Here is a 26,304-nt window from a genome sequence, read left to right as displayed (position 1 = left end):
TGCTTCAAGCTCCAGCTCTCAGGAAGGCCTTGAGTCTAAAAACAACTCTTTTGGTCCCCCACACCTACTTCTAAGCCTCCTTTCAGCTCCTCTCAGCCTCTAACTCTACACTCAAGATATTCTGAACTTCTTTCAGATTCCTTTAGTGAATATCAGTTTCTCTTGCCACAGGGACTTCATGCAAAGTGTGTTCCCTGTGTCTGAAACAGCCACCCCACCCCCATCCTGTCCCCAAACACACATCTTTCACCTACTACTCATTTTTCATCTTTCAGATGAAATGTCATTTACTCAGAGCCAGACGTAGCCATTCCCCTCACAGGTGCTGTGGCAACTCTGTCCTTCCTCCATAATCACACCTGTTATACTCTGTTGTGATAACTTCATGCCAGCCTCCATCAGTAAACTAACTCCAAGAGAATGAAAAATCTGTTGCTGTAGCAGCAGCAGTAATACAGTCTATGCTCAAAGGACGACGAAATACCCTGCTGAATGAATGAATAAATAAATAAATGAGCAGAAGACCCTGGTCGCAGGATGTGTTGCAGATGGGCGTCCCCTTGATAGTGCCTCAACTCAGTTTAGGATATGGACGTGCCTGGAGAGAAGACAGCCACGTGGGGGCGTCTCTGGGCAGGTACAGGCCACAGGGGGGCGCCCTCAGCTCGTTGTATGTGACTGGCACCTCTTTAGATTCAGGTTTGGTTACTAATGGCCAATGGGAGATAGGAGGCGGGGTTTCCCTCTGATTGACAGTATCGCTCCGCCCAATCTAATTCATCTTTTTCTTCGCTCCGCCCCCTCCAGGCCTCCGAGACGCTGAGGGTGGGCCTGATGGAGGCGCCGCCAACTCAACTCCAGCAGAGAGCTCTCGAGGCCGAACCAGCCCGCCTGGCGGTCTGTGAGTGGGCGGCCTGCGGCGAGGGGTGGGGCCACGGCGCTGACAGGCAGGCGGCCGGTCCCGCCCCTCTCGACCAGAGCGGCAGAGCCAGCGCTGGGGACAGCAGAAGTGAGTACGCGAGCGGCGCAGCAAGATCCCTGCTCGGACCCCGGACGGTGAGCGCACCCGGTGCCCCGAATCCGAGGCGGGCCCGCGGCAGGCCGCCAGATAACTGTACCCCCTAACTACCACCACTTGCGCCCTCCTGCCCCGGCCCGCCTCGCGGAGTTCTCCGGCTCCGAGCTCTCCAGCGCCCGGGATCCTCCTGGACCGGTCCGTCCAGATTGCCGCGGGACCGACCTGCCTGCATCCCCCAGCATCTACGGGCTCGGGCCGCCGCCTCGGTCCCGGAGCCGCCCGCCTGGATTGCACCCTCTTCTTGCCCGGACCTCCTGGGACCGTACGCGAGCGTTCCTCGGAGCCCGCGGAGCGGACCCTCCCCCAGGTGCCCCTAGCCCCGCCGGCGCGGCCCGGCGCGGCCCGGCTCGGCTCCTGGAGCCCTCCCCGGCCATGGCCCGAGCCCGCCCGCCGCCGCCGTCGCCGCCGCCGCCGGGGCTCCTGCCGCTGCTCCCTCCGCTGCTGCTGCTCCCGCTGCTGCTGCCCGCCGGCTGCCGGGCTCTGGAAGGTGAGCGGCGTCGGGGGGTGCGTCCAAGGCTTACGGCGCCCGGGGTCGCCCGCGCTTGGGCCAGAGTGGACCCACGGTGTGGGTCAGATGAGGGCTGGGCGCACGTCGGAGGAGGCTCCGTCACCCGCGCCGCTCCGGGGGCCGGAGGATGGGTGGGGAGGACGCCCCCGGAGCTGCCTTGGAGGCTCCAGCTGGCTCCGAGGCCCGCGGTCGGCGAGTTGTGGACCGCAGGCGGCTTGACTGGGGTGGAGCGTCCCCGAAAGTCACGGCCCAGCTGCGAGCTCTTGTGGGCGAACTCCGCACTCGCCGCAGAGAAGAGGGGCTCTCGGCGGCCGCGGGAGGCGAAGAAGTGGGGGCGACCCACTAGGCGAGGCCGGGCCTCTGAGACCGCCGCGGGGTTGTGGCGGGTGGGGGCCAAGCGGACTCCCAGGCTGGGGGGCGGCGTTGTTTCGGAACCCGTTGGAGTTGAGCGAGAGGTGTGAGTGCGTACACCCCTTTGTCAGGGGATGACTGCGGGGGTGGAGAGGCGGGGGCCTGTTATTGTTTATGGTTTATGGAGCGCCAGTTACACACGAGGTGCAGTGTGCAGTGGCCATCCACACTGCTATGCGGCTCTCCCTCCGCCTTCTAGCAAGACATCCGAGTGCTTGGGTCTCCACTGAACCCCTGAAGTTCTGGGGTTTGCCCCATTAGCCGGTGCGAAAAGGCTGAGTTTCTCAATAGACTGTGTGAACTACCCAGACGGTGCTGATGCTGAGGGGGTAGCTCCAACTTCCAGATGACTGTATTTGGGTGAACAGGATGCTGTTGGCCCTGGTGGGAGAGCTCACACATAGGCCACTTGACACAAGCCTTGGGGACATAGAGCCACTGACGCTGGTCATACAGGATAGACACACACACACACACACACACAGTTTCCAAAAATGTTGGAGCCATTAAATGAGGGAAGAATAAAACCTTCCTTAATGTGGAGGGAAGAACCCACAGAAATTTGGGGGAAACTGGAGCACTTATTTTTGGTATCTTTAACAACAGATCTAGTCACTTTCTTAGTACAGGAACAAAAATATGAATTCTGTGTAAGTTGGTCTGTTCGTATGTTCACAGTAACCGTAAGGGTTGGAAGGAAAAAAGAACACCGTTCCGAAAGAAAGGCATCTTCTGGTGCTTTCTGATTTTCTTTAGGGGAAAAACGTTCCTATGAGCCCCCACCCCCTTTAAGCTCTGAGCCCACTGGTGCCGACTGACCGATTCACACGGGTGGACACATGCAAATGCAAGCAGACACAGTGAGGTCGCGCCCACATGTGTGTGATAGGATCTCAGGCGTGAGAAACCGGTGTGGGGCTTTGTTGTTGATTGCCTCAAGGGTGTGAGCCAGGGAGCCTGTTGGAGTTCCCAGGTCTGTGTCTCTGTGTCTTAGCCCGGGAGAGGTGACACAGACACACACACTTAGGCGCTGTGTGTGCCAGGAGCAGGGCCCGTGTTGTCAGGTGTGGTGGGTGCTTGTGCTGACAGTGGGGTGGAGGGGGTGTGGTTTGGGTCAGGTGCGCAAGGGCTACCTGAAGAGGCTCAGTCCTTCCTCCATTCCTCTTTCCCTCCCCCTTTCCCCCCTTTTCACCCCTCACAATCAGCTAGACCCTCAGAGGCAGGCCGTGGCTGGGAGCTGGCATCCGGGCCTCCAAGCCAAAGAGCCGAGGGGCTGACCAGGAGGCAGAGAACTGATGAACAGCAGCAGCACAGGAAAGAGAGGGCAGCACGGCCACTGCCCCAGCCGTGTTCCCCCTCCCTGCTCAGCTGTGAAGTGGGATCCGGGACTACTCCCTGGCTAGGTGGGTGGTGGCTAGGAGGCCAGGCCAGTGTGGGGTGCCCCTAGGAAGTAGCAGTGCCTTGGTGTGTGGCTTTTTTACCTGTTCCCTCACTTTCGCCATACCTCAGACCTTAGGGTTTTCGGCGTGTGTGCGGGACTACGCAAAGAGAAAGAGAGATGCGTCAGGGCTCAGACCCACACTCGGAGGTGTGCCTACCCACCCCTCTGTCCTCCCTCACTGTGACATGGGATAGTGATAGTACCCACTATCCCTGGAGTGGGTATGGACTGAGTCCATAACGTGTTGTGGGGTGCTTAGCACACAGCCATTATTATTCGGGGATTAACTATTATTATTCTAGGATCTGCTCCATGAGGAGGGGCAGAAATGAAACTGGTGTGTGCCTTACCTGCTGGAGGGAGTTTAGAGGAAGGAGTGATGGGGGCAGGAAGGTTGGTCTGGGGAGAAAGTTGTCTCCCCACCTCCATCTCTCTTCAGCTCTGGGAGGGATGGGATGGGATGGGAAGAGAGCTAGGTGGGGGACAGCCGTCCCTGCATCCCGCCCATCCCTCAGCCCTGTCTAGAGCTGGAAGGGTGAGATGGGGAGACTTGGTGGTCCTGGGCTATGGCCAGCGGGGAGGGTTAGGTGGGTCCCTCCCCACTCCTAAGCTTTATGGGCAGGGTATCTAGCCTCTGCTCCAGCTTTCCATTTGGCTTTGCCAGGATTTGGTTTGCCCGGGGCCTAGGGGGAGACTTTTGGCTCTCTGAGTTATATTTAGGCCCGGTGTCCTGAGCTGTGGGTGCTGTGTCCTCATGGCTCCATTGGTTAGGTACTGTCTAGCACCTGGTTGTTCTGCCTCCCTATACACTTGGGGTCCACCAGGACTGCATCCAAGGATCTCATTGGTTTTACCTGAGGATGGAACCAGGGTCCTTGCCCCCTCTCCTTGGTTAAAGAAACACCCCTCCCCTTGCCCTCTGATTGCTTACCTCCCCCCTAAACACAACACAAATTGCCCTCAGATTTACCCTCAGTCATAGGGAAACAGGGCCATCCTGTTGCTCACTCTCCTTTTGAGTAATGTTTCCCAGTGCCCCGAGCCAAGATCATTCTCCCCTTCAGTACCAAGAACCGGAAGGTGAACAGACCAGGAAGGTGAGCAGACCCAGAACGGGCATGAGAGGAGGAAGGGTGTCTGAGCGTTAGGGTACTTAATACCCCAGATAGGATGGAGGAGTCTGCTGAGAGCCAACCCTTTTGAGAAAAGAGAAACCATTCCCAGATGTGAGAGGTGGGGACGGGACAGCCCCCCTCCCAGCCAGGCTGTGTTAGCTGAGTAGCCACTGCAGTGGGCCTGGTCCCCGGGTGGCAAGAGGCAGTGTGTGAACCCCTCCCTCCGTCAGAGGCAGCAGCAGTGGTCCCTGAGGAGGTGCCAGCTGAGAGGGGTCAACAGGCCTGGCATTTCTGTGGTTTCTTACTTGTAGACTTGCCTCTGGTGCCCCCCACCCCATCTCTGTTTGTCATGAGCTGGCACTTAAGAGCTGCCACTGAAGGACAGCGGCAGGTATTCGGGGGAACCAGTTTGCTCGTCACTGCCTTCCCTTTAGCCAGAACTGCTGCCACCGCCGTCTCTGTGGCCTCAGCGGCTTGGAGCTAAAGCCTAAGCTGCCGTGGGCAAGGCCTCCGCCACCCGGCCTTACACTAATTAAACAGCATGAAGAGGCTGAATCACCAGGCCTGCATAGTTTGAAAATTGTAGCCCTGCCTGTTGTGCTGAGTCAAACTGGTTTGTCGGGATTGGGCAGCTGGGGAGGTGGGGGGGGGGGGGGGAACGGGACAGAAGAGACTGGGTACAGCTGGGCACCCGATGGGGTGAGAGAGGCCCCCTACCCCAAGGGCTGCCCTGGCCCTGGATCTCCTATCACCTCCTGCCCCCAGAATCCTGGCCAGGCTTGCTGTGGCTGGGATCCCAGGGAAGGGCTCAAAGGCCTCACAGAAGGGCTAGCTGTCCATCCATCCTGGCTGGCTGGCTGGCAAGGCGGGGACTGGGGCGGGGGGCATGGGTGAACACTGAGGCATCTGGGCTCCTTGCTCTGTGCTTTTTCCTCCCTTCTCCCTTTCAGGTTTATTTAATTATAAATCCCCACGATCTGAGGGGAAGAATGGAAAACAAAATGTGTTCTCTGTTTTGAGATGTTCCCCTCCCCTGCATCCCAGATTTGAAGGCCACGGGGCCATGAGCGGGGAAGGGAGAGGCGGCCCTGGGGTGAGTTAGGCTCTTCTAGGTCCCATAGCAGGAGCCCCCCAAGTCCCCTTCCTCCACAGGCTGACCACCCTGATTGTGCAGGTTGGTACATGCTTATATACACACTGACACAAAGGGTAGGGACAGGATGGAAGAAGACCGGACAGATCCCTTAGGTTGGTTGCCTGAGGTGGGAACCCCAGCAAGGAGAAGGGGGACCACCTGAGGGCTGGCATGGGGTTTTCTCCCTCTCTTTGCAGCCAGGGCTTTGCACCTTCTTGTCCAGACTCTACTCCTCTGTCCACTTGCACCTGCACACTGTGCTGGCCCAGCCCAGAAGCGTGACCTTCTGTGTCACCTCAAAGTCCCTGATCTGGAGCTTGGGCTTTATGCTTTTGTCTCTGGAGGTTTTTTTTTTTTTTTTTTTTTTTTTTTTTTTTTTTTTTTAATTTCCCGGGTCTCACTGACACGGAGCAGTGTGCTCTGAATGACCTGGAACCTGGGGTGCTGTGGGGTCTGGCAGCTCCATAAAGCTGTGTGTACTTGGCCCTTCACCAGGGCAGTGGCAGGCTCCCAGCTGGTGCCTCTGCACCAGGGCCACCCAATGAGGTCTTCAGACATAGTCTGGGTGCCCATTATATTCTCCTCTTGCTGGGTGCCCATTATATTCTCCTCTTGCTGGGTGCCCAACTTGTGTGTGGAAGTATTGCCTGAAGCTCCTGGGGCTATGTCTCTTCATGATGCCATCCCCTCCCTAAGGGCTCAGTGCTGGGGTCCGTGCCATTGTACTGGCAGGGAAATGGCCTGCTGCTTGGGCAGGGGCTGTCCCTGGGGAGGCCACACCCACCCACACCCGAAATCATCTTCATGTCCCTGCCCCACCCCCAGCCTCGTGACCAGTGACTGCTTCGGCCTGGGCCAGGGCCCCAGGAAACAGGTCTGGGGCTTGCTTCTTCCCCGCACCTCTGGCCAAGACTGGCCTAGCACCTCCGCTTTCTTAGCAGACATTGCCCCTCTCCTAGCCCTACCTCCACCCCACCCGAAGTCTCCTCTCATGGAAAGAACATGCTTGCAGTGTGTGTGTGTGTCTGTGTGTGCGCGCATGTGTGTGTGTGTTGCACGTGCATGGAGGATGCACCTCTGAGGCTCTGTACAAACGGTAGGTGTTGATATTTGTACTGCGTCTGCAGGCTCCTGTGGCCTGTTTCAGTGCAAGTGGGCACCAGCGTGTGCAGCTGATGCTAGTTGTGTGTGACTGCATAAGAGCACGTCACTGAGTCTGTAGAGAGAAACAAACTGGTGTTTGTGGTTGCACTTGACCACACTCAAGACTGTGACTTGTGGCCGGCAGTCGTGTGCAGTTGGGTGTGTAAGGAGAATGTACTATTGGGTGTGCGTGCCCTCCGTATATGCATATGTCTCTGGAAATCTGCACATATGAAGACTGTAAGAGCGAGTTTTTGCCGAAGGCAAGCCAGATCTGTGTGTAGGAAAGACTCGCTGTGTGTGAATGCCTAAGGAAGGCTAATCTATTTGCACCATATGCATCTGTGTGTCTGAAAAAGGCCGAGGCCGTGTATGAAGCGGCGTGTATGTTTGTGGGCGGCTGTGGCTTTGTGTGTTTTTGTCCACCATATGTGTTGACTTGCCATTCTTTGGCCCCAGTGGCAGAGAATGAGCCCAGGCACTGAGGACTGGGTAATGTTCGTGCGTGTGTGTATTTGTGCACAGGCAGGAGCCGCACAGCTGCCGCCACGTGGCTGTGCTCCGTGGCCCTGTGGAAACCTGAAAGGGGTGCGGCTTCACTTCTGAGCACTGAAGCCCCAGTCTCAGAACGCCCCCAAGCCTGCTGTCCCCTTCCCTTTTCGGTTTTGAGGGGCTGGTGGGGGTTTCCAGCCTGATGGAGCCCCGTATCCGAGAATGGCTGCCCTGTCCGCGCTCTGGTTTCCCTCCGGCAGCCACATGGGGGGCAGAGGAGGATGGGGGTGCGGTCGCCAGCTGGGGAGTTTGGCGACTGCTCACTCAGTCCTCTTTTGTCCTTACCCCGTGCATCTCATATCCTTTACCTCAGCGTGTGTACATGCACATGCACGCGGGGCACACACATAGCAGAGAAAAGGTGGGCTCTGTTGGGTTGGGCCTGTCCTTCCCAATGCCACAGACAGATGCATTCTGGGACCTCCTCCATGCCCTTCCTGAGGCTGGGACACAGGCACCTCAGGGTCTCCCTCTTGCTGAAGGGGAGCAGGCCCCTCCCCTCCCCCAGAGAGTAAGCCCCCTCCCCACCAGGGTGACCGGAGCCCTTCCTCAGGCACACATGACTCGAAATCCAAGTCCTCTCCTCATTAATGGGAAAAATGTGCCGAGATTGAGCGATGGCCAAGGCTGAGCGATGGCCAAGGGCCGATCCCCGCCCCCTCCCTCTCCCTCTCCCGCTCCCCAGAAATTAAACAGAAATGAAGAGCCTCCCTCCACCCCTGCCTCCCCCCACCCCTCCCCCTCCCCACCGTCCCCTCCCTCCTCTCAGAGCCAGCACAGGGCTTGTTTTAAACTGTGGAGGAATCTGGCTGGAGGGGGGAGGGGGCTGAATATTTGGGTTTAAACAGTTCCAGATGGGTTTGGCACAGGCTGAGCAGAAGGAAGTGAGGGAGAGGGAGGAGGGAGGCAACTCGAGGGAGCGGTGGGAGCCCCTGCCTGCTCGGGCGGGCGGGTGGCGGGCAGCGGGCAGACAAGCAGGCGGACTGGCTGGCTGGCTGGCTGGCTTGAGGGGGGAGGGGGTGCACTTGGCTCCACTGGCTCCAGGAACAGGAATACTCTGGGCTGCTGTCTGGAGAAGAGGCCACTTGGCAACCTCGCTCTCTATCTCTGTCTCTTTGGGCCTCCCTGTCTCTCCACCTCACTGTCCTCAGCTGGCCACCCCACTGTCTGGTCCTAGCCAGCCGGCTCTATCCAGATCCGAGCCTCTCGCCATCCACCCCAGCAAGGCCCCTGCTCCACTGCCTCTCTCCCCGCCTGTTTCTGGGCCCCTGCTTCTGCCCATCTCTCCTTCCCTCCCCTACCCCCCTGCCAAATGTCTGTGTCTGTCTGTCTGTCTGTCTGCCAGAAGGGCCCATCAGGCCACCGACGATGAGGCTGGGAGAGCTCACCCTGCAGCCAGGCCCTCCAGGGACCGGCCTCCTCTGGTGGAAGACGAGGGAGCCTCACTCCCCCTGTGTCTAACATGAGGGTCTGGGGCCACAGCTGCCTCATGCACCATCCTCAGCTCAGACCCAGACTGCGGGAAACCAGTGCCGGCCGCAAGCCTGGAACCTGTGGGGTTCGGGGCTTTGTCCTCCTGGGCAGCCCTGACCTGCCCCCTCCAGCTCAGGGCAGAGGGGAGGACTGCTGGCTGCCCTGTCTCCCAGGCTAGAAGGAAGGAGTTGGCATCTTTCCTCTCAGAGAGCCAGAATCCAGAACCCGATTCCTAGGGGAGTGAGTTTATGTTGGAAACCTAAATGGGCCCCCCCTTTGGCTGAGCAGGGGGAGACAGATAAGTAGTGGAAGCTTGGAACAGGATCGGTGCTGTGACAAAGCCCCTGGTCCTGGATGCACAGAGGAAGGCATCTAACCTTGATTTGGGGGTCCAGGGAAGGCTTCCTGGAGGAGGTGACAGTTTGAGCGGGATTTAAAGGATACATAGGAGCTTTCTAGGCTTTCTCTATTCCTCCTTTCCCTGTTCTCCCCTTCACACTGCACTCAGAGTGCCCTGGTTAAGGGGTTAGTTGTGGAGTCAGACCTGCATTTGAGTGACATTTCACCCCAAGTCCTAGCAGTTTTGCCTCAGGCCACATAGAGACTTTATCTGGGCCTCAAGCGTTCTCACCTGTAAAAGAGGTGCACCCACAGCCCCTTTATTTATCTGAGGATCGTAGGAAGAACTGAACTAGCTTGCAGGGAGCTGGTCTGGGTCTTGCTGGCCCTCACCCCGCCCTCAAAGAGCATTCCTGCCCCATCCCCTAGAGGAGATTGAGTGGGAGGTTGGATGGGAGCAGGCTCTGCTCCCGTCACTGCCCTCCCCTTCCCCTGGGCATGTGTGGCACTGGGCCTTTGTGTTGGGAGTGGAGTCAGGGGAGGCCTGGGCAGCAGGGTCTGAAGCATAAGGTCCTTTGTTCCAGGATAAAGGGCCTGCCGCCCCTTTGTGTGGAGATTAGCAGCGCCTGTAGGTGTGTGAACTGGCCCCAGCTCTTGCCTGGGGTCAGCAGCAGACACCTGCCTCCCGCTGGCCAACCCGACCTGACTTCTTTGGGGCTGTGACATTTCCGGAGATGGCTGCAGGGTCTTCTCCAGGGCAGGGTAGCCGAGAGGACTTGGGGGTGGGGTGGGATGGGGCAGTGCCTGCTGAGAATCATTCTCTGGTGTCCTGGCCTTTCCTGGACAGCCTCTTTCTCCCCATCCTGAGCGTGGCCTCTGACCTTTGTTCTTCTGTTGCTCCCCAGAGACCCTCATGGACACAAAATGGGTGACTTCTGAATTGGCATGGACATCTCATCCAGAAAGTGGGGTAAGCCTCCCCCACCATCTCCCCTCAGTGTTGGTTGCCAGTTAGGCCACTCCCTACTCCAGCGGCCATTCCCCTCGCCTCACCAGGGCCGGAGAAGGGCTGCCCCTGCCTATCAGGTTCACCTCCTTCGCCATTCCTATCCTCTGCTTCTGTCACCTTCCTTCTTTGCCTATGGGTGTTTCGCACCCTCTCAGCCTTCAGCCTGCCTGTGTCCCCCTCCCCATACACACCACCTTTGTCCCATTCTCCCTCTGCGTGCCCCTCAGCCTGCCTTTAGCCTACCCCATCCCTTCCCTGCATGACTGCTCTTTGTGTGTCTTCTCCAACCATCTCCCTCCTTCCTGGGTCCCTGGGTAGGGCACTGGCTTGGGGACCAGAAACCTTGGTTCCAGATCTCTAACTTGCTTTGTGATTTTAGCAAGGCAGTTTACCTTTCTGGGCTTCCATTTCTTCACTGTTAAATTCCTGTAGTTCTGACATTTCTAAAATATCCTCATCAACCTCCCTAGGGGCACCTGGGTGGCTCAGTTGGTTAAGCATCCGACTTTGGCTCAGGTCATGATCTCACAGTTCATGAGTGAGTTCGAGCCCTGCGTCAGGCTCTGTGCCAACAGCTCAGAGCCTGGCGCCTGCTTCAGATTCCGTGTCTCCCTCTCTCTCTGCCCCTCCCTGCTTGTGCTCTCCCTCTCTCTCTCAAAAATAAATAAATAAACTTCAAGAACAAACAAAAACCTCCCTACGTGGCCTACACAACACAACTGCACTAAGCTCTGAAACGCTGGGGTGGGATGGAACCACAGGCCCTCATTCACCAGGCCAAACTGTGTGACCTTGGGCAAGTCTCTCCCTTTGAGGGTCTTGGCTTCCTCTTCTGGAGAGTGAGGACAACAGATGTACCTTCTCATGGAGTTGTTGTGAAGGTTAAACGTGATTGTGATTGCCCTGTATTGGACATTGTTACAAATCCATTATATATGTGAAACTGACTTGATTCCCTACCACCTCGTTTACACCCAATCCCAGCCTCATTTTACAGACAACGAAACGGAGGTGTAAAGATAACAAATATTATAGCTAATACCCCTGTAGTACTTACCAATCGCTCTGTTCTAAGTTCTTTATTCATTTAAACTCACTTATTCCTTATTCTCGCCATGTTGCTGATGGGAAAACGATGGTACAAGGAGGTTAAGTGACTTAACCCATAGTCACCCAACAAGAACCGGGATTGGAACCCATGTAGTCTGCGTGCTCAGCCACTACACCACAGAAGCATCTCTGTGAAGTGAATACAGATCTGGGCATGTGGTAAGCACCTGGCAAATGTTGGTGCTCATTCCGTCTTTTTCACTTGGTCTGTGCACAGTGGGAAGAGGTGAGTGGCTACGATGAGGCCATGAACCCCATCCGCACGTACCAGGTGTGTAACGTGCGAGAGTCAAGCCAGAACAACTGGCTCCGCACGGGGTTCATCTGGCGGCGAGACGTGCAGCGGGTCTACGTGGAGCTCAAGTTTACCGTGCGTGACTGCAACAGCATCCCCAACATCCCTGGCTCCTGTAAAGAGACCTTCAACCTCTTCTACTATGAGGCTGACAGCGATGTGGCCTCGGCTTCCTCCCCCTTCTGGATGGAGAACCCCTACGTGAAGGTGGACACCATTGCTCCCGATGAGAGCTTCTCGCGGCTTGATGCTGGCCGTGTCAACACCAAGGTGCGAAGCTTTGGGCCGCTCTCCAAGGCCGGTTTCTACTTGGCCTTCCAGGACCAAGGTGCCTGCATGTCGCTCATCTCTGTGCGTGCCTTCTACAAGAAGTGTGCATCCACCACCGCAGGCTTTGCCCTTTTTCCCGAGACCCTCACGGGGGCCGAGCCCACTTCTCTGGTCATCGCCCCTGGCACCTGCATCGCTAATGCTGTGGAGGTGTCAGTGCCACTCAAGCTCTACTGCAATGGCGATGGGGAATGGATGGTGCCTGTGGGAGCCTGCACCTGTGCCACCGGCCATGAGCCAGCTGCCAAGGAGTCCCAGTGCCGCCGTGAGTGGGGACTGGCCTGGGGGAGGAGGGGAGGACTTGGGCCAAAGCCACGTACTGCCTCCTACCTGCTACTTCCTACCTGCCAGTCAAGGAGGTCTGGCTTCAGGTCTGAGGCGGATGGAAGAAAGGGAAGAGGGGTATCAGGTGCATAGCATGTGATGCAAGGGGGGAGATGAGCGAAAATGAGGAGACATACCAGAATAATAAGAGAAAGAATAGAACTCAAGACAGAGGTGGAGAAACATGGAGAATCCTTGATAAGGAGGCAGCTGGTCAGAGAGTCAGGAAGCCAGCAGAGATACCTGCTTTGTTTGGCCCCAAGTAGACACTTCACCCTGGAAGTTCTAGATGATCCCCAGAGCTGTGGGGACAAGGGCTGTGGGTACCTCATGCTTGTCCCTTTTACCTTGAGGTCTCATTTCCTTGAGAGGCAGTATAGATAGCATAGTGGTCAGGGGCCCGGTCCCTGAAGTCTGAGTCCTCACTCTGTCAGTTAGCACCTGTGAGACCTTGAGCAAGTTACTTAACTCTTTGAACCTTGGTTTCTTCATGTGCAAGATGGGGACAATAATGATGATTGCTTTATAGACTTGTAGTGGGCTTAAGCAAGTCAATGCATGCGAAGCTCTTGGAACAGTACCTGGCACATGGTGACACAAGTGCCACGTAAGTGTCAGCCTTGGCTCTCAGGAGCCCTGGGATGCATGGGCGACAGGGATTCTCTTGTCCTTATTTCATACAGGAGGAGGTTAGGAGACTTGTCTGTGGTGGCTTGCCAAGACTCTTAAGACCTTACAGTGTCCTAGACTTCCAGCTATAAAACCCATTCATGAAGGGTTCTCATTTGAGTGTCATCACAGTCCTGTAAGGTAGATTACAGTTATCTCCCCTATTTTGCTAATACGGAAACTGAGGCTCAGAGAACAATTGTACTCAAGGCATCATAGCTGGGAATGTGGGAGCTGGGGCCACAGCCTTGTCCATGCTCTACCATGCAGGACAAGATGCCAAGGGCTTTGTCTTCTAACCCCTCTGCCCTGGTGCTTGCGGCCTATAGCTCCGGGGGTGGGAGCTGGCTCTTAGCACAGCCCTAGGTATGAGGGGGCTGGCGGCCCAGCCTGGCTGGAAAACCCAGTGTTGGGTGTTGTCATGGCAAGGTGAATAGTGCCTTGCCCGGCGCCTCTCCACTTCTCTATGGGAACCTGCCCCAGACTTCCTCTTCCTAAGTGGAGAAAGGGGGTGGGGGTGATGAGCCTGACAGCCTGAAGAGGGGCTAACACTCTGCAGGTCCCTGACAGGAAATATATGCTGGTTCCCATAGCAACCAGCCTGGCCTGGCATCTGCCCCCTCCCCCACTGGCTCAAAAGAGCTTGGGTGGAATATCACCTTAGTGAGGGGAGATTAAACCCCAGAGAAGGGCATAGCCCCAACTCTGGGCATTCCATATTCTAGATGACCTCCCCAGAGGTAGTCCTATAGGGATAGAGTGGCCACATGCTTTTGAGTGTCCGGGGCAGGCCTGGCTTATGCTCCTTATAACATGATTATTACTAGCGGCCCTTTTCACTCCCAAAATATTCCAATTTGAATAATAAATTATATGGCTGTCATAGATATGCAGAATCCCACAGCCCAGGTCCAGGGGCCCAAACATAGATGGCAGGAGAGGAAGCAGAGTCGAAGGGATGTTCAAGCACCCATCCCTGGGCTCACTTTGGGGCCAGGGATGCCCTTTGTGGATGCTTTGGGGCCTCTGAACTCCCGGTGACCCCAGCCTTCCTGTCTGCTGTCTTCTATTCTTACTCCTCTTCGGCCCCCACCCGTGCCCAAGGCAGAAAGGAGCTGCTGTCTGGCTCCTGGTGGGTGGGGAGAGAGACTGGTCCTGTGAGCGGGGCTGTTCTGGGTTGGCCACGAGGATCCTAGGAGTGATTTTCCTCCAGCTTCAAGGAGGGGCGGGAGCATCCTGGCAGAGTAGGGTGCTGCCGGCTTGCCAGTGGTCTCTTCCCCACCCCTCCTCTTCCTTCTCTCTCTCTTCCCTGCCTCGACAAGCCCAGGCTGCCCAGGTGATCGGCCTGACGTCTTCGCCCATGAGGCCCCAGGGTAGGGGTGGGGGGCCGGGGCGGGGAGGAATCCGCTGACGTGGGGTTTCCACAGGGCAAAAGGGCCTTTTGTAGCTGCACTGGAGTGAGGCAATCCCAGTGTGGCCCCCATAGTCTAGGAGGTAGAGGGGCCAAGTCCTGTGCTGGGGGAGGGCCAGATTCTCATGGATCTGAAGAGCATGTCCCTCCTCTTCTCCCCCCGCAGCCTGTCCCCCTGGGAGTTACAAGGCAAAGCAGGGAGAGGGGCCCTGCCTCCCCTGCCCCCCCAACAGCCGCACCACCTCGCCAGCTGCCAGCATCTGCACGTGCCACAATAACTTCTACCGTGCAGATTCGGACTCTGCAGACAGTGCCTGTACCAGTGAGTGAACTCCCGGTCTTGCTCTCTCCTGCCCAGGACCTTCTGTCTAGGGGCCTAAACAGTTGCCATGCATATCCATTTTCCAGATAGGGAAACTGAGGCTTGGGGAGGTTAGACGTTGTGCTCAACATGGCACAGCTGGGAAGTGACTGGCCCTGAGCCGGAATCCAGGTCAGCTGGCTCAGCCTTTCCACCAACATTGAACAAATGCCTACTAGCTCCTAGCCAGGCATCAGGAGTCCCTGGGACTTCTAGTCCCTTGCTCCTTGCGCTGTGTAGAACTGCCGTTCTCTTGGCCCAATGCTAACCGTTGGCCTCATATCCCTGGGGCATTCTAGTGTCCTGCCTTCTCCCTGATGCGGCCTTTGGTGCCAGCCATTGTGCCAGGCGGCCAGGAATGTGGCGGAAAATAAGATACAGTCACAGTCCTACAGGAGCTTGCCACCTGGTGGGAGAAGCACATGTGAAAACAGATAATGACCATATAATGTGTTAAGTGCTGGGCTGGAAGGATGCCCAGGAATTGTGTTACGGGAGTGCAGAGGACAGGAGGAGGAAGAATCAAGGAAGGCTTCCAAGAGGAGGTGACACCTCAAGTTGGGCCTTAAAGGCTAACTACAGTCTTCCCAGCGAAGAAGTGTAGGAGAGATATTCTGCTTCTTAGAGCAGAGACCAAGGCAAGGAGGTGGGAAGCAGCTTGTAGTATGCAGGAACTCTGGGTAGAAGGGTGGTGCTGTGGCCCAAGCTCACTGCCCTCTCCCTCCACCTTCCCTCCAGCGGTGCCATCCCCTCCTCGGGGTGTGATCTCCAACGTGAATGAGACCTCGCTGATCCTTGAGTGGAGCGAACCCCGGGACCTGGGTGGCCGGGACGACCTCCTATACAACGTCATCTGCAAGAAGTGCCGTGGGGGCCCTGGGGCCACGGGTGCCTCAACCTGCTCTCGCTGTGATGACAATGTGGAGTTTGTGCCTCGGCAGCTGGGCCTGACAGAGCGCCGGGTCCACATCAGCCATCTGCTGGCCCACACGCGCTACACCTTTGAAGTGCAGGCAGTCAATGGCGTCTCGGGCAAGAGCCCTCTGCCCCCCCGCTATGCGGCTGTGAATATCACCACCAACCAGGCTGGTGAGGAGGGGACACGGGAGGGTAGGGCCTGGGTCATTTTCTCCCACACAGAGCTTAGGTTGCCCAGGGCTTGTCAGTGGACCACCAGGGGTCCCATGGGAACTGGGTCCTTGGGAAGGATGCCAGGGCCCAAGGAGCCCATTGTGAGCCCCTGCCCTGTCTCTTCCCGTAGCCCCATCTGAAGTGCCTACTCTACATCTGCACAGCAGCTCAGGCAGCAGCCTGACCTTGTCCTGGGCACCCCCAGAGCGGCCCAACGGAGTCATCCTGGACTATGAGATGAAGTACTTTGAGAAGGTCAGAGCCCTGAGGGGCAGGAGGATGCCTTGGGGTGAGAAGATTACCCCCAGATAGGGTCGGGGCCCTTGGGAGCCAGGTCTCAGGTACTGAGGCAGCCACAGGTAGGCCCAGGGCTGGCGGGGGCTGATGAGCCTCAGGACCCACTGAGGCGCCTCATTCCTCCTGGTGTTGCAGAGTGAGGGCATTGCCTCTACGGTGACCAGCCAGAAGAATTCCGTGCAGCTGGACGGGCTGCGGCCTGACGCCCGCTATGTGGTCCAGGTCCGTGCCCGCACCGTAGCTGGCTACGGGCAGTACAGCCGTCCTGCTGAGTTTGAGACCACAAGTGAGAGAGGTACGTAGCCCACTGCGCCTGCTCCCGCTCACCTAATACTTTCCATCCCCCCCACTTACCAGTCCCCTCCTGGTCTCCAGGCTCTGGTGCCCAGCAGCTCCAGGAGCAACTTCCCCTCATTGTGGGTTCTGCCACAGCTGGACTTGTCTTCGTGGTGGCTGTCGTGGTCATCGCTGTCGTCTGCCTCAGGTACTCTCAGGCCCGAGTTTCTCCCATGGGCTGGCAAGAGCTTCCCTTTGGCACCGTAGAGCCCCCATGCCACAGAGGCCCTTGGTGGGCCCAGGCTCTCCTTGCTGGCAAGGCCCTCTCTAGTTCACGCCCATGTCCTCATACTGTCCCCTGCCTTTTCCCTGGCAGATCCCCTGGGGGACCAAGTCCACCAAGCCCCTTACCCGGAGACCCGGTGGCTGCTGTTACCACTGACTGTGGGACCAGACACCGGGCCGTCCTCTGTGCACCCTGCCCCTCTTGTGAGCCCGAGGGTTCCCTGAACAAAGGGAGTTCTTGGACTTGTCTCAGGCCTCGCCTCCATCCTGCCCCCTCCAGGAAGCAGCGGCACAGCTCTGATTCGGAGTACACAGAGAAGCTACAGCAATACAGTGAGTGTCTCTTCACCCTGTTTCCTCCCCCAGCCCCCAACATTCCCTTGGTCCCTGCGGGGCTGGGAGATACCCTTTTCCCTGCCTGGGGTTTTGTTCATTGTACTTCTATCCCGGACAGCCCCTCATGCTTCCACTCAAGGGCTGTTTCCTGAGCCCCTGCCTCACTCCTGCTAGCCCCAGAGATGAATGAGAAGTGACCCCTTTCCTCAAAGGCAGTTAATCCTATGAGAAAGACAAGAATCGTACACACAGGAAAAAAAGGAAAGAACAATTAAGTGTTAAGCTGGGTGTTCCTGTTACCAAGGACAGTGAGAGCTCAGAAAAGAGGAAGCCTTCCTGGAGGAGGTGGCCTTGGGGTGAGCTACGCCAGGCGGGTTGAGCAGGGTTTAGACAGGTGGGAGAGAGCATTCCTGGCTAGAGGAGCCTCTGGAAGGCAGTGGGTGGGGTGGGGAGAGTGCCCGACTGTGGGGGCAGTGAGAAGACTGGTTTGACAGCTGCCAGGGAGCAAGGCTGGGTAGTTGTGGCCAGTCGTCAGAGGGTCGTGAAAGGCAGGCAGAGGAGTTTGGACTTGACTCCACCATAGGTAATCCGAAAGGCTCTCGAGCTTCGGAGTAATACAATGCGAGTATTGTTTTAGGAAGACAGGTATGCTGGATAGATTGGTGGGAAAAGTCCAGAGGCAGAGAGCCCAGCTGGGAGACTATTGCAAGAGTCTGAGTGTTGAAGGTCTGGATAAGGTCAGGGGCAGTGGGAATGAGGGGAAGAATGAATCTGAGAGAGGTTTTGACATGATGAGAGATGAGAGAGAAAGAAGAATAAGTTCCTCGGTGTCTAACTTTTATGGTCACTGATTCCCACGGAGGGGATGGTGGGGAGGGGCCCAAATGGGACTCCAGCAGAGAGGAATATGGAGCAGACTTAGTAGGGAGAGTGCAAAATGTGCTCCCATCAGGGTGAGAGCATGGGGCAGTACCCTGGGCCTGAGGGTGCAGCCTGAAGAGTTCCCTCACTGTCCCCAGCCCTAGCCCAAAGTCCCTCATGCCCACTTTTCTTTCCTCTAGTTGCTCCTGGAATGAAGGTTTATATTGACCCTTTTACCTACGAGGACCCTAATGAGGCGGTGCGGGAATTTGCCAAGGAAATCGATGTGTCCTGTGTCAAGATCGAGGAAGTGATTGGAGCTGGTGAGTCCTCCTGGGGCACAGTGGGGAGGAGAGGCTGGGGTTACCCTGGGGAGGGACCGGCATGCACTGGGGACAGGGCCAAACCCAGAAGCCACTTCCTACTTGTGCCCTTTGCCCTGCAGGGGAATTTGGGGAAGTCTGTCGGGGTCGCCTAAAACAGCCAGGCCGCAGGGAGGTGTTTGTGGCCATCAAGACGCTGAAGGTGGGCTACACGGAGAGGCAGCGGCGGGACTTCCTAAGTGAGGCCTCCATCATGGGTCAGTTTGACCACCCCAACATAATCCGGCTAGAGGGCGTGGTCACTAAAAGTCGGCCAGTCATGATTCTCACCGAGTTCATGGAGAATTGTGCCCTGGACTCCTTCCTCCGGGTAAGAGGCAGCTCTCTCAACTCCCTCCCCTCCCCCAGAGAGCTGGGTTGGGCAGACCACACCCTCCCACAAGGTTAGACAGACCCTACCCTCTTCAAGTCTGCGAATATTCACCGAGGTGGCATGGTGCAGGGAAGCAGCCAGGGCCTCAGAGCCAGAAAGACCAAAGTTCTCATCCTGACTCCGTCCGCTACTGCCTGGGTGACCTCAGGCTTTACTTAATCTCTCTGCGTTTGAGCTACCTTGTTTGTAAAATGAGAGTGGTCGGAGCTATTTGGATCCTCACTGGGGTTTCCTGGGATGTTGTATACACACAGTTGGGCACGCCCTGGGCCAGTAGGGAAGTGGTGGGCCCACCTGAGCCTGTGTGTTGCCTCTAGCTCAACGACGGACAGTTCACAGTCATCCAGCTGGTGGGCATGTTGCGGGGCATTGCCGCTGGCATGAAATACCTGTCCGAGATGAACTACGTGCACCGAGACCTGGCTGCCCGCAACATTCTTGTCAACAGCAACTTGGTCTGCAAAGTCTCAGACTTCGGCCTCTCCCGCTTCCTGGAGGATGATCCTTCTGATCCTACCTACACCAGCTCCCTGGTACAGGAAGCAGCTGGGAGGGAGACCGGGGGCGGGGCCAACCAGGCAGGGGCTCGGGGCTGGGGACCAGCCCCGAGTCATAGGGTGAAGGGCGTGTGCCCCCCCCACCAGGGCGGGAAGATCCCCATCCGCTGGACTGCCCCAGAGGCCATAGCCTATCGGAAGTTCACCTCTGCTAGTGATGTCTGGAGCTATGGAATCGTCATGTGGGAGGTCATGAGCTATGGAGAGCGACCCTACTGGGACATGAGCAACCAGGATGTGAGTGGGGCCAGCCAGAGTGGTCAGGTGGGTGGGAGCCCTTGTGGGGCAAAACGGCGGCTCACGCCAGGTTTCCCTATTCTCTGTTCAGGTCATCAATGCTGTAGAGCAGGATTACCGGCTGCCCCCACCCATGGACTGCCCCACGGCACTGCACCAGCTCATGCTGGACTGCTGGGTACGGGACCGGAACCTCAGGCCCAAATTCTCCCAGATCGTCAACACCCTGGACAAACTCATCCGAAATGCTGCCAGCCTCAAGGTCATCGCCAGTGCCCAGTCTGGGTCAGTATTTCTGCCTCTTTTCCCGCTCTGCTTTTGAGGCAGCAGTCCTACCCCTGCTTCCCTTGCCGTCAGGATTCACCAAGTCTCTCTCTTCTCCCCACAGCATGTCACAGCCCCTCCTAGACCGCACGGTCCCGGATTACACGACCTTCACGACAGTTGGTGACTGGCTAGATGCCATCAAGATGGGGCGGTACAAGGAGAGCTTTGTCAGCGCGGGGTTTGCATCCTTTGACCTGGTAGCTCAGATGACCGCAGAGTGAGTGTGCCTCGGATTTGGTGGGGTAGGGCAGGGGGACCTGTGCAGGGCCCAGAGTGGTGGGCAGGAGGGGAGGGACTGACCCTGCCCTTGGTCCATCTGCAGAGACCTGCTGCGGATTGGGGTCACCTTGGCTGGCCACCAGAAGAAGATCCTTAGCAGTATCCAGGACATGCGGCTGCAGATGAACCAGACACTGCCCGTGCAGGTCTGACACCTGACTCCCATGGGGTGGGTACTCCCCCAAGGACTGTGCAGGGACTCTGACCAGCCGGCTGGACTTTTGGACTTTTGGATGCCTGGCCTTAGGCTGTGGCCCAGAAGATGGAAGTTTGGGGAAGGCCCAAGCTGGGACTTCTCCTACAAGCCTGTGCTCCCTCCCCAGGAAGTGTGTCCCAAACCTCTTCATATTGAAGATGGATTAGGAGAGGGGGTGATGACCCCTCCCCAAGCCCCTCAGGGCCCAGGCCTTCCTGCTCTCCAGTGGGGGATACCCACCACCTCAGACTTCGCTGTTCTTCAGTGCTGAAGGTCCTGGCAGGGTCAGGTGGAGGATAAGCCTGGGTTCTATAGGGCCCAGCCCTGGCAGGGGTCTGGCCCCCCAGGTAGGCAGAGAGCAGTCCCTCCCTCAGGAACTGGAGGAGGGGACTCCAGGAATGGGGAAATGTGACACCCCATCCTGAAGCCAGCTGGCACCTCCAGTTTGCACAGGGACTTGTTCTGGGGGCTGAGGGCCCTGCCCCACCCCCGCCCTTGGTGCTGTCATAAAAGGGCAGGCAGGGGCAGGCTGAGGAGTAGCCCCTTGCCCCCCAGAGACTGACTCTCAGAGCCAGAGTTTGGGTGTGTATGTGAGTGTGTTTGTGTGTGTGTGTGTGTGTGTGTGTGTGTGTCTGTGCATGCATGGACCTGCACAGAGAGCATGGGTGAGTGTGTAAAAGATTGGCCCTGTGCCCTGCAGTGGGGCCAGCTGGGCCGACAGCGGAATAAAGGCAATAAGATGATTCTCTTGCCCCTTCTCTTTGCACCTCCTGAGGCAGAATTCTCTCATGACCTCAGGTTCACAGTCCCTCAGCGCCAGCCCTCTTCAGAATTCTCTGGAGTCATTGGGAGACCAGTTTTGGGCCTAGCCAGGCTCACCTTCCCTTTTGTGCTTTGGCCTTATTGCATCTAACTTCTTGGAAGTGGGTGGTAACAGTAGAAAGCAAACTGCTCCTGACTTCCTGCCTTCTCAGGCCCAGGTGTTCCTGGGGCCAGGGCAGATGCTGGAGTCGGCATGGTGTGACAGAGCCCTTTCACACCCATTGTCTTTGAGGGAGTGGAGGGTGGAAGGGGTTGGTCAGCTCCCAAGGTCATGTGGCCTTGGACAAAGGGCTCAAGAGGCCACTGGTGTTGAGATGCAGAGGCGCTCCTTTCAGCAAGCATCAGACCGGAAGTGTGGGTACTCTTTACTGAGCGCTTACTATGCTCCAGGCACTGGGCTAAAATGCTCCATTTATACATGGATCTTTATTTAATCTCACAACAACCAGCCAAGGAAGGAAGTATTTTTATCTCTTTTTTACAGAGGAGGAAAGGGAGAGGTTAAGTAACTTGCCCAAAGTCGCTGAGCCAGTGAGTCCTGGGGCTGGGATTCCCACCCAGAGACTGCCTGCACACTTGAAAGGTTCAGAGGATAAATAACAAGAACCAGGGAGAGGATTAGGAAAACAGCTTCTGGAAATGTCAAAGGAGAAATTGTGGGGGGGCGGCGCTCAGAGGCCCCTTGGATGCAGAAACACACAAGTTGGAGGGAGGCAAGTGCAGTCGTTTTTCCCAGTGTCAGGAGGGACACTCTGGCAGTAAACCTCTGCAGGGCGTGGAACAGGTTTCCAAGGTACCCGCATTCCCTAAATCAGAGTCTTGGCTGGACCTGGTAGGGGGAGGGGCGTGGACAAAGCCCCGTAGATCTCCGGGTTCACGCGCCGCGGGCCCCACACATCTCCCGGACATTTCCTGGCAGGGCAGAGTTCTCAGTGGGGGAGGTAGTCCGGGGTTGGCGCTGCTGCGGACGGGGAGGCAAGGGGGAGCTACTTCAGGCGCAGGGGAGCAGGCCCTCCGAGTCGGGCGGACCAGTGAGCTGAGAGCAGGCGCAGGGGAGCCGGCGGCGGGCGGCTCGCGGTGCGGGCTCCCCGCCCGCTCCAGCCCCTCCGCCGCGCGCTCCAGCGCTCCGCTGCTCCCGCCGCGCCCGCTCCTTAGTATTCCCCCCACGGAGCCGAGCGCCGCGCTGCAGTGGCTGGTCCGGGGGAGGGGCGCCCCGTCAGGCTCCGTCCTCCGCGTCCCCGAGGGTCGGGAGGTGGGTGGGCACCGAGCTCCTCCGCCGAACCCTCCTTCCCTGGCTGGGGACTGCCGAGGGTGGGGGGTGACGGGGACGGTGCTCTCCCCTCCCGCCCCCCCCCCGCCCCCCCAGGTCGCCTTGGACCCAGGCGCCAGAGCTGTCAACAGCGCGAGGTGTCTCGGGCGGCCAGGGGAGGGGACGCGGTGCGGAGTGGCGTCCTGCACACCCCGCGCCGCATTCCCGGACTGAGGGTACAGATAAAGGGGAGGGGCCCTCCAAGCGCCTGCTCAAGTGTCCACTTCCTGCTCCTGAGGCTCCGAGGTGAGGAAGGGCCCGTGGCTCACGTCTCCTGGACTGACTCCCTCAGCGCCCTACCCGTCACTTTAATAGTCTTAGCGGGAGCCTGGGATGGGGGCTCCACCCGGAGAGGTAAGATATCGCCCCCTACTGGGTCCGCAACGAGGGCGGGATGGTGGACGTGGAGCGCCACCAGAGGAACTGGGGGCCAGGAGCCCTACAGAGAGGGCACTTGGTGTGTGCACCCCAGGCCGAAGATTTCTAGGGATGTCGAGGGACGTCTTGACTCCAGAAATCCGGGGTACGTAAGGCATTCTGTTGGATGTGCCCTGTGCAGCTCACCGCACATACCTCCCTCCATGTGTGTTCAGATTTGTACTCCCTTGCATGCCCACCTCTCTCCTTTCACTTAACCACTGAAACAGCAGACAGGGACACCCTACACTTACCCAAGCCATACCCACACCATGTGTCTAAGTCACCTCCTTTATTCAGGTTCACACGTCCTCAGTTATAAGACCCTCTGTCCCAACTACCCAACCTACACACGGCTAGAGCTTCCGTGACTGAGAAGAGGTGGGGGAAGGGATGCAAAGACCACAAAGCACTAAAGCCGACCCCTCCTTGAAGGCCCTGCTCTGGTGCATTCCTACCTGAGAGGCCTAAGCCAGCTAACCTGTATCTCCCTGGGGGTTGGGTTGAGTCCTCAAGACCTCTGAGCAGTGATGCAGGGAGGGGTGGGGCGTGGTTAGGGGAGAGAAAGAATGAGGGTATTCAGGAGGGGTCTGTCTTTTCTGGGGACAGAAAAGGAATGAGAGGTAGTGTGGTCTTACTCTGCCCAGTCTTAGTTAATTACACACTCCTGGGGGCAGAAAATTAGATCTCCCAAGTTAGTGCTTAAAAAGGGAAGCCAGTGGGAGGAGGGAGTATTGAGGCTGGGGGAGAGGCACTCTGGCACACCTCTCTTATCCCATCTGCCCCAGAGGGGCAGTTGCAGCCCCAAATGACCTAAACTCAAGAGTATGGACGGGTAGGGAAAGTAAACTGCTCTAAGCAGTATCTCCCTCCAACAGGGGTGGCTCCAGGGAGAAGGACCTGGACAGCAGCCCTTAGATCTAAGCCTGAGTGGCCAGACCCTGGATTAGAAACTGGAAATCTGGGGGGACTGGGGTAGTGCAGTGGGAAGGGCTGCAGATTTAGAGTCTAGGCAGACCTGGGGTCAAGGCCCAGCTTCCTAGTCTGTGACCTTGGGCAGGTTGACTTCTTTGTGCCTCAATGCTCTCATCTGTAAAAAGGTGTAGTAATCATTCCTACTTCATGAGACTGTTACAAACACTAAGTTAATGAATGTAAAGTATGTGCCAAGATCATAGGAAGTACTCAAAAATTGCAGCTAATATTTTTATTAGTATGAAGTGTAAATAACTTATAGGAAAAGATAGGAAAACGCTGAATAGTGCTTGACGCATAGCAGGAGCCGAATAAACCAAGGCACTTGGGGAAATCCACCATCCCCTTTCCATGCACAGGGTGTTAGACATTTTCCTGCAGGCCTAGCCCAGGCCCTGGCCCACTTCCTGGGATAGGACTGTTGGGGCTTGGGTGGTTTGAAGGCAACAAGGGTGCAAAAGTCCATTAAGAGGTAGAGAATCCAGCAAGTTGTGGAGGGAATGTGGTTTCTGCATCTATCCCCTTAGCACGCTGATCTGGGATCTGGCTTAGAGTGGGGGGCTCCTCCCCAATATTCACTCATTCTTCAGGTGAAGTTTACTGGATGTCTACTATGTGCCAGGTGCTTTGCTGGGCACTAGGAATTTGTGATGAGCAAAAATAGAGATAGCCACTGCTTCAAAGAACTCAGTCTAATAGGAACATGGATGCTATTCACATAGTCATACCAAGAAATGTATAAAATTACAAGTCAAGGTAAATGTTAATGGATGTGGGACCAAATCACAGCTCTAGAGACCTGAGCTAGTCTTGGGCAAGGCTGAGGGTCCTTTAACCAGTTATCTGGTGCCCAGGAGAGGGAGCTGGGGCCCCCATTGCCCTCCAAGTCCTTTTAACCTTTTGGTATCTGACCCTGAGCATATCTTCATTCACTCCCTCCCTCACTCATTCATTTATTCAGTGGGACCCTTCTGTATGCCAGTCCCAGTGTATGGAGTTGGGGATACCGAGGTGAACCAGCTATAGCTCCTATTCCTTGCAGGTGCACACAGCTCAGAGGGGATCACCGATAGATAAATCAGCTGACGCAATGTGGTACATACAGTAAGTGCTGCAGCTAGGTAAGCACCAGGAACTGTAAGGAAGGGACTCAGGCTGGGAATTCTGTCAAAGAAGGGTGCTTGAAAAGGGGACCTAAATTAAGCCTTAGAGGCTATTAGCAGTTAGCAGGAAGGGAGAAGGAAACAGTCTGTGCGAAAGTCTTGGGGCTTGTACGAGCAGGGCAGTCTAGGGGCACGGAGACCATTCTAACTCAGAGGATGAGGAAGAAACAGGGTCGTAGACATATGCCATCGACTGAGCCTTCCCTTCCTCATAATTCGTCCCCAGCTCGGCCATTTACTTCTCATAGCCCAGAGGGCCAGTCGTGGGCACCTGGTCCCAGCAGTTCTACAGCTCCGCAGTGTTCCTTCGGCACCCTATCTGTCACCACTTCCGGAGCCCTCTGCTCTACCTCTTCCCTGCCTCAAGGCACATTTGTCCACAGGCATTTCTGAGTACGGGTGATGCGTTCTGTCCCCATTTCTACAGAAGAGCTCAGAAAGATTACATGGGTTGCCTGAGGTCCCAGAGCCAGTCAACGGCAAAGCCAAGATCTGAATTGGATCTAACCTATCCACTATTCTGGGTTCTTCCCACTCTAGCAGGATACCTTGGAAGAGGGCCCAGGGGAACCTAGAAGTGCTGCACCTCTATGGCACACCCGGGCCCTTCCTGGGTCACTTCAAATTGACACTCTCCCCACAAGGAGAGGGCTCTGCACACGGGCAATGGCTACCTAAGCTTTCCTTTTTCAGAGAGGGAAGAGGAGAGAGGAGAGCTGGGTCCCAGGCACTGAAGGCATCTGTAGGAGCACAGTCCAGGAATGCATAGGGTTCCAGCTTGGGGGTGGGGGCACAGGTCTGACAGGCAAGAGCTCTGTCCCTCTACTTCCCCTCCCTGCCCCTCTCTGTTTCTCATTAATTATTCCCCTCTCATGGGTCAGGAATGAAAACAGACTCAGGCTCTGGCTCAAGGCCTGCTGTGACATCAGCCTAGAGGTGGCTGCCCCGACCCTGACTACTGGGGGCTGGGGAAGACCCCCTACCCCACTTTATCCTGCCCTGACAGGGAGAAGGAGAGGCAGGAAACAATTGTCCCTGAACCCCTTTCCCTCCTCTGGGCACTGAACTTGGGGCAGGTGAGAGAGGTACTGGCCTGGAGGACCAGGCAAGGGTGTGTCTCCAGGAATGTGGGGGGTACAGAAGCTGACTTTCCCCAGACACCATGGCCTCCCACATACCCTGCGACTCCCACCCGCACTGCCACTCCAGCACCACTCCCAAGCACTGTGCTCCCAACGTCCTCTCTGCTTACTTTTGAAACCACCTCCACTATTGAAATCTTCCCTACACTACCTTCTCATCCTCACCTCCCTCATTTTTTCTGAGCCTCATGTTCACAGTCAGCCTTCTTCCTTGGACTTGGGGTGCCTGGCTGA

General features: G+C 56.9%; 1 protein-coding gene across 6 annotated transcripts; it reads left to right on the top strand.

Moving 5' to 3' along the window:
* The first annotated feature begins 972 nt into the window (after positions 1-972).
* Positions 973-20,985, top strand: EPHB3 (EPH receptor B3). Of its 6 annotated transcripts, none has more exons than XM_045502727.1 (16): positions 974-1,565; positions 10,101-10,165; positions 11,532-12,204; positions 14,510-14,665; positions 15,443-15,793; positions 15,966-16,090; positions 16,268-16,427; positions 16,508-16,616; positions 16,947-17,026; positions 18,091-18,213; positions 18,336-18,583; positions 18,964-19,179; positions 19,291-19,440; positions 19,532-19,725; positions 19,829-19,984; positions 20,090-20,985. In XM_045502727.1, the coding sequence occupies exons 1-16, from the start codon at positions 1,451-1,453 to the stop codon at positions 20,196-20,198; spliced, it is 3,030 nt and encodes a 1,009-aa protein (XP_045358683.1). In that variant the 5' UTR covers positions 974-1,450; the 3' UTR covers positions 20,199-20,985. The 6 variants fall into 6 exon arrangements, with proteins under 6 accessions (XP_045358679.1, XP_045358683.1, XP_045358682.1 ...); XM_045502726.1 differs by having other exon boundaries at positions 19,270-19,440; XM_045502729.1 differs by having other exon boundaries at positions 975-1,565; positions 16,974-17,026.
* Positions 20,986-26,304: the final 5,319 nt, after the last annotated feature.

Source organism: Leopardus geoffroyi, chromosome C2, assembly GCF_018350155.1.
Source record: "Leopardus geoffroyi isolate Oge1 chromosome C2, O.geoffroyi_Oge1_pat1.0, whole genome shotgun sequence".
Taxonomy (NCBI): domain Eukaryota; kingdom Metazoa; phylum Chordata; class Mammalia; order Carnivora; family Felidae; genus Leopardus; species Leopardus geoffroyi.
Note: the sequence above shows the minus strand (reverse complement) of the source record. Positions and strands in the feature narration are given on the sequence as shown.